Source organism: Pagrus major, chromosome 20 (genome assembly GCF_040436345.1).
Source record: "Pagrus major chromosome 20, Pma_NU_1.0".
In the NCBI taxonomy this organism is placed as follows: Eukaryota; Metazoa; Chordata; class Actinopteri; order Spariformes; family Sparidae; genus Pagrus; species Pagrus major.
This window is the reverse complement of record NC_133234.1, coordinates 11,430,005-11,437,492: the sequence shown is the minus strand read 5'-3', so window position 1 is coordinate 11,437,492 and position 7,488 is coordinate 11,430,005. Positions and strand designations below refer to the sequence as shown.

Genomic DNA, 7,488 nt, shown 5'->3' with positions numbered 1-7,488 from the left:
ACATGATAGTGATATAAAAGAATATTCCCTGTGTAAAAACCTTTTACTCTAATATGTAAACAAAATGAAACAAGATGGTTTAACCTGGCTTTTAAACCCCTTTTTACCTACAGTGTTTTTTCTTAAAGGTGCAATATGTAAGAATTGGCCACCTGTTAAAGTCATCCTCAAAACAAATAGAGGTACGCGTATCGCCCGAATAACAGCTAACTGCTGCTAATTGTAGCTGCTGTTAGCTCGGTTAGCAGTGGATCTAGTGGTCCAGACTGGGAGCTCAAAGCTCCAGATGAGTGTTGGTGTTTACACAGCTAGCACAGGAGCTTTGGACCAGGGAGGGCTAGCTGGTTAGCATGCTAACTTCAGTGGATATCTCTGCGACACAATACAGAGATGTCATTATGTCAAAGCTGTTATTTCTTCACATTCGATTGATAATTTTTGAATGCTTTCAACTACAACTCTTACATATTGCACCTTTAAATACAGTATAACATGACTCACGGATGTAGTAGTAAGTGCTGTAGCAAAAATACAGCATGTTTTATTGTTCATCAGCATGTGCAACAGCATAGCTCGTGTTCACTGAAACAAAATACATCAGTAGCGTTCGTTGTAAGCTTCATTAGGTTGGATGACCATCTGGGCGTGTAGTTTGTACTACATTCCACAGTGATCAACGCCACAGTACAGTAACTGAAATAACAATGGTGAGATAGTGAACGTGATCTGCTTTTCTTTTTAATTACACGAGCAGCCGTTGAAATGAACCATGAAATTGCAGATATTTTGCATTACGCTGATCGCAGATGTTTTATCACACATAGTTCCACACATTGATTATGCACACAGAACATCTCAATATTAATTAATTCTTCCTAACAGTTTTTTTAATCTTAGACATGCACTCTGCCACCACTCTCACGGGTATGTTTTAATCAATGCAGGATAGACGTAATAAATAAGTTGTAAACTAACACTCGATGACGTTAACATTGACATAATAGCTAAGTACCAAAAAAATATGGAAGACAACTCTCATTTGTAGTTTTAAGTGTCCATAAGAAGAGCAATTGTAGTGCAAATTACAAATTGAGGTTCAGGACGTGCTGCAGAGGCGTTAAGAATAACTCAAAGGAAAACCTGAGATAAAGCAAACTGTTATTCAAGACAACCATTCTTGGTAAAATACTTCTGAGAAATTCAAGCCACACAGCTTACACACCAGTCCTCACTTATGGCAGTTGAGGTGGATTGCACTCATTGGTAATCTCGTTATCTGTCTGCTCATTGAACACAACTTCTACGGAGGCACCATACAGATAAAAACAGAAAACCTTACCATGACGTGAATCAGCTGTCTTTATATATTGTTATAACCTAACAGATCTGATCTTATAAAATTAAATAGATTTCTGTGAGGATATACATGATGACATCATTGGTTTAACTCTTAACAGTTCCAGCTGTAAAACGTTGGTCAAAAGTTGACAAATGAGAAGGCCGATACTGGTTGGCTGCTATCAGCTGCAACTGAATTGCAAACTGAAGGAGCGTCATCACTGGTGATGCTGATACAGTTCTGCACAGCTGGATCCTCCCTGAAACTGTCATCCGTCTCTGTCTGGGACGTCTCCCTTTGACACACGTGCCTCCCCTTGGTCACCAGCTGCATACCGCTGAACAGGGACAGTCTGCTCAGACAGGGCTGCTCGCTTTGAGGTAAAGGGGAAGACCCTGATTCCTCAGCAACCGATTCGACTTCAGCAGTCCTAACTGGCTCAACCTGAATGGGAGAAAGTTTCTCCTCATCATCCTCATTCATCAGCTCCCCTGAGGAGTCTCTTTGGGCCGGACTGGAAGAAGATGATGGGTGATTTCGTGGTGTGTGTGAGATGTCAGGCTGATGATGGTTGAGGTTGCCAGGAGAGTGTGTTGGTAGTAAAGGATTCAAGTATGTAGATGTGGGAAGGTGATTAGTTGTTGCCTGATGGCTGCTGTTGGCGGCATCCTGCCGGGGAGCGTGTGCAGATCCACCCATCAGAGCCTCAAACTGTCGCAGGATCTGGTGAGAGGAGATAAGAACAAAAACATTTTGAGCATCTATAGTTCTGTCCAACTATTCTTTGCCATGTGTAGCTTTCTCTTTCTCTCTTACCTTGGTGGCTTTGTTGGCCACAGGTCCTGGAGCTCCCTCACTCAGCTGGCGGAGCCTTCGCTGTGTAGCTCCAAACATTTGTTCCAGAGAGAGGAGGTCAGAGGTCAGGAGGCATGATACAGCACACAGCGCCCGCTGCAAGATTGGAGGAAAACAAAGACGTATATATTAGGATTGCATAGTATCATACAGAAAACCTGGATTTTTAGTAAATCCTGAGCATTGTTACCATCTTAACGGTGTTTGATGGATCCTGAAGCTTGCTTGAGAGCAACTCCAGCACGACCTCGCAGTTGAGAATGGAGCACCTGACAGATTAAACAATAATGTCAACAAAAAATGGGGTTGATAAATCTATTCTCAGTCTGATTATTGATGCACTGACTCTTTGATGAAGTGCTGGCTCTCTTCTCTGGACAGGAAAACTCTGGATCCTTCAGTCAGTCTGCTGATGAGCGCCACCTCCTGGCCGCAGTCCCCTAACTGCAAGGCCTCCACCCTGGACACCAGAAAGCATGCGAGAGAGAAATTATATGGAGGAAGTGAGCATATGTGGGGTTCATCTTATGTTATCACTCACTCACCGATCTGATAGGTCCCCACTGCTCTCTCTACTGGCCCCTGATTGGCTCCCAGTACCGGCTGACTTGCTGCCCACGGAGGCCCTGCTGTTAGCTGCAAGTTCCTGAGAGGAGTTGTGAGAGGAGCTGTTGCCGCTGTCGGTCTCTTCCCAGCCGCCTCCTACCTGTCCTGGGCACCGCTGGGTCATCGCTGTGGAGAAAAAGTTGTCCCAGGTGCATCAAGAATCAAGCCTTTTCTTTATTAACACAAGCCAACGACGCCAACACACCAACAACATCTCACCTTTTGGTCTGCGAGCAGGCAGGTTATAGGCACACGCAGGCACGGCCACCTCTATGGGTGCAGACGGCGCAACTACGGCCCGGTAATGGTTGTCATGGAGACGGATGCCCTGCTGTTCGGTTGGGGGGAGGACAGCGCTGGCCACTACCTCTGCAGCTTTCTGGATCTTATCCAGCAGTGAGTCACTGCCAGCTGGAAGGGCAAAAGAAACAGACATAAAAAATGTACAAAGATGAGTTTGATTGGATTTGTGTTTGTGTCCAGTGTGTGTGGTGTTTGTGTGTCACTCTCACCTGTCCCCTGCTTCCCTGGACTGTATCCAAAGCCCTGCATTCCTGACCTTTGGGAGGTTCCTGAGCCCATACCTGGACAGAAAGACACAGAGGACCTATTGTACTAAGGGCTTTGAGTTTACAAAATATAAAGAACCTTATGCAACTCATTAAAATTAAATAAAGCTACACTACGTAGTTCCGGGGAAGATATTTTAATAAGAAGAGAAAGATCTTCATTGACTGATTTGTTATGCATAAACAAACTAAATAAACAGAATGACTGAATAAACAAACTGACCTTAAAGGACAACACAATTTCATTCTGTTTTACTTTGTTTATATGTGGCGGACCCTGCCACCTTTCTAGCTTCAAACAGTGTTCTTGGGACCTTATTTTCCTCTGACAACAGCTTGTTTATTCAGTTATGGAAAAAATTAATATTTCTGAGTTTATATTATTACCTCATTAATATTTTTGAATTTGTAGTGCCCCTTTAAGTTAGATGACAGTGTAATCACTTCATGTGTTTAATACGGTCCTTGTTAATACTCACCCATTGTTGGGGGAGCCAGCTCGAGTGGAGAGACGTCGCTTTTGGTGGAAAATGCATCTGTGAAAAGCAGCCTGGCCACTTCCTGCAAGTAGAAGATATAAAAATTGAGTGTGTTTTCCAAGATGTCACAGATTACGTTATTGACTTGACGGTCAAATAAAACCTGCGTCTCACCTGTGCTGTATTTCTCACTTTCTGGTACAATGCTGTACCATGGATAGGATCAGGAGGGCCGCTGTAAACTTTACAAGCAAAACACCCATGAGTGAGCGAATATTCAGGTGACGGAGTGGTGACGAGAGTTTAGCGGAGCTATAAGAGCGATGTCTTACCTGATGCTTGCTGGATAAAGGTGGAGTTCCTTCGGAGTTCTGTGAGGAAATGGTTAGAGCCATGACCGCAAAGGTGGACAAAAATCTTGAGCACCTGGAGCAGACACAGACAGGACAGGGAGGAAAGTCCACAACGTTTAAAGCTTTATACATTATGGCTACATGACACAGCTCTATCTCTTACAGACAGAAACTTGAATAACAACACTCTTCTCACCTTGAGTTTGACATGACAGGACTCCACCTGCAGCCTCTCCAGAAGGTACTCCAATAAACACTGACCACAACCTGAAGACTCATGGGAGATTTCTACAGTGTGATGATGGTTAAGGACATTAACATAGTGTAACAGACTCAGTATGTCTGATCTGGGTAAAGTGATTCTTCCTTAAAACATTAAAACGGAAGATGTGTCATCTAGCTTTGCTATATGACATTATGAGCAATGGCTTTCACCCCTTTGGACCGTATGTTCACAGTGACACCCTGACATTTCCACATTATTGCATATTAAAGATGACATTTTAAAGCATTCAGCTATCAGCTAAATTAAGTTCTTTGCATATGTCACGTAAGCCACAATTATTTTTGAAGTACACAGTATAATCTTCAGAGGCTGTAACTGCTGACTGAACCACAACAGTTGCTGCCAAAGGATACTTCCAATCTCTTGGAAAAGGTAGCCAGGACAGGGGTTTTCATCATCTGATGTAGCCTTCATCAGAGTAGGGACCTTCAGTTGGTGGAAAAGATAATGTGTGATTCTAAATAACAACCAGTTCAAAGCTGACAGTAAGGGACTGCTCTGCACCCCTGACAACTGTACAGCCCACAAACCATCGGATTATAACAGAACTCCTTGTACTTGATGGTAAAACAGATACTGTCATGGACACAAACTTGGCATGACACCAGGTCTCTTTACCAGGTCAAAGTTATAGTTATACCAGTGTTATAAGCCCGTCTGCTGCTTTTAGCCTTCAACGAAACAAGCTTACAGGTCACTTATAAGTGGCATTAGCTAAATGCAATTAACAAATGTGTGTCTTGCTGTTAGCTAGCAGGCTAGCAGCAAGCTAGTGATGGCACAACTTCACATATTCAAAAAGCCACGTTAACGTACGACATATTCGTAACGCTCCCATTAGCAGTTGTTAATAGTTTCCACAAACACTAATGACTGTAAACAGCACTTACTTTCTGAAGAAAAGCTAATCGTTCCATAAATGTTGCCATGATTTAGCAATCCTGGCTGCGGGTTACTCATCTTCTTCCTTGGGGTACGAGGGGAAGGCGGGGCTCGTTGTGACAGCTAGCCAATCACGGAACAGCAAGTAGCAACCCTAAAGTCTATTGGCGTTCCGCTTGCGCCTGGGGTCAGAGAACAGCGAATCAAATCCAGGAAAGCTACAGCTGACGCTTCGATTGACAGAGAGATGAGCGAATCAGATTACACAATGTTCCGCAGGACGTTTCCTTGATGACAGGGTCAACAATATGGCACTCTCCATGGGCTACAGAAATGCTTCATGTAGTCGCGTTAGTTGATGACTGTTTTTAATGTGTATGCTTTGGAAATTTGCGAGTATATTTAACAATCCGAAGCAGAGTCAGTTTGAGAATTTATCGTGCTCGTCAGTCGACTTTAGATGACCTCTGTTAACGCCTGAACAGCGACCATGTCTGGGTCAAACGTGTGGAGTCGCAGTCGAGAGAAATTGAGACATTTCCCCGAACTTTTTGCACAGTGTGCTGAAGAGGTAAGTCATGGCTTAGTAAGGGAAAACTATGTGACAGTCTGCGAATGTGCGAGGAAATTGGTTAACTTTACATTCAGATTAGCTAGCTATGCTATGAAAAGACCACATGTAAACATCAATCATGCAGTTGACTATTGCATTCTGCTCTCTGATGCTGAAGGGCTACTCAGGCACTTCATTATCTGTGTGTTTTAAATTGGATTCATTGTTAATTTAATTTAGTTAATTTAGATTGTTGCATTGGATGAGTAGGTTGAGCTTGTCTGTCATCAGTCAATACAGGGTTGCACAGTGAAATGCAGCTACTTTTCTGTGCTGCACAGAGAGAAAGTGTAGCCTATGAATAAAATGAAAAAGTTAAAGGGTCAGTATGGAAGAATTTTAGTTGAAAAAAACAAACAAAAGAAAAAAAACTGCGTGTGAAGAAATGGTGGTTTTGATGTTATCATGTCTAACTTTTGTGTTGCTGAGATATCTACTGAAGTGACCATGCTAACTAGCTTGCGTCCATAGCGCCTGTGCAAGCCCCCACACTACCCTGGTCCCCAAGATCCCAGCCCAAACCGCTAGCCACATGGCTAATTGAGCTGACTAGCTAACGGCTAGCTCTAGTTTGCAGCAGTTAGCAGACATTGGAATTACACATTGCTCCTTTAATCAACTTGGACAAAAGTATGTCAATAATACAAAAATTAAATATTTAATATAATATATATTTGGTAATTGTAACAATAAAGAGAAATGACAGTAGTGTATATTTAAAATTGGATGACCAATTCACATATAGACAAAATGATTGTATACAGTAAACACACTGTGTACAATATAACTAAAGTTGTAGTGCAAAGAAACTACGTAAACTGTAAATTGTAAAAAGTTGACTTAACTTAAAAGAATTGAGTAAACCGATTACCTCAAAATTATGACGTAGACTATTAAATTTTAATTGTAAGAGCTCAAAAGCTTTAACGACTTAAAATTATTAGTCTACTTATTGTAATTTTGAGGCAATCGGTTTACGCCATTTTCTTTTTTAAATAAGATTACCTTGTCAGATTTTACAGTGTTGTAGCTATATATGATGTGCTAAAAAAAGTGTGCATACAAAAGAGTAACACATTTCATATGTGAAATCCACCCACTATTTCAGATAAACTGTATATTAAAAAAGATAATTACATTTGTTTTTCCTTATCTAATGTCAACTTCAGGCAGCGGTATATGGGAAGTGTGTAGCAGCCACCACAACAAGCAGACAGGAGCTGCAGAAGGACATGTGTGCTAAGGAATTTCAAGCACTGAAGACCTGCTTTATAAATGCAGTAAGTGACAAGGACCCTCCCACTGGTCTTACATAGTTGGGATAGACGATTATCATTGAAATTTTTTTTTTGTTTTTTTATTACAGGCCAAGAAAAAAGCCAAATGAATGGAAACTGTCCCGGCTTTGTTAGAGTCGACCAACCTCAACTGTTCAGTGCTGTGGGAGAAGACATTAAGTGTTGACCTGCGGAGCTGGAAGCATATTATTATATCTCGATGATGATG

The 7,488-nt window shown here is 42.0% G+C and overlaps 2 protein-coding genes across 2 annotated transcripts; one reads left to right on the top strand and one right to left on the bottom strand.

Moving 5' to 3' along the window:
• Positions 1–504: 504 nt before the first annotated feature.
• tepsin (TEPSIN adaptor related protein complex 4 accessory protein) lies at positions 505–5,445 on the bottom strand. The gene is made up of 13 exons (XM_073489588.1): positions 5,378–5,445; positions 4,841–4,913; positions 4,398–4,489; positions 4,181–4,274; positions 4,023–4,090; positions 3,849–3,930; positions 3,313–3,384; positions 3,020–3,211; positions 2,740–2,926; positions 2,541–2,654; positions 2,385–2,463; positions 2,156–2,290; positions 505–2,062 (listed from the first exon to the last, which is right to left on the bottom strand). The coding sequence occupies exons 1-13, from the start codon at positions 5,414–5,416 to the stop codon at positions 1,478–1,480; spliced, it is 1,812 nt and encodes a 603-aa protein (XP_073345689.1). The 5' UTR covers positions 5,417–5,445; the 3' UTR covers positions 505–1,477.
• Positions 5,446–5,773: 328 nt separating this feature from the next.
• ndufaf8 (NADH:ubiquinone oxidoreductase complex assembly factor 8) lies at positions 5,774–7,460 on the top strand. The gene is made up of 3 exons (XM_073489089.1): positions 5,774–5,940; positions 7,152–7,262; positions 7,349–7,460. Exons 1-3 carry the CDS (start codon positions 5,860–5,862, stop codon positions 7,367–7,369), a joined length of 213 nt encoding a protein of 70 aa, XP_073345190.1. The 5' UTR covers positions 5,774–5,859; the 3' UTR covers positions 7,370–7,460.
• Positions 7,461–7,488: the final 28 nt, after the last annotated feature.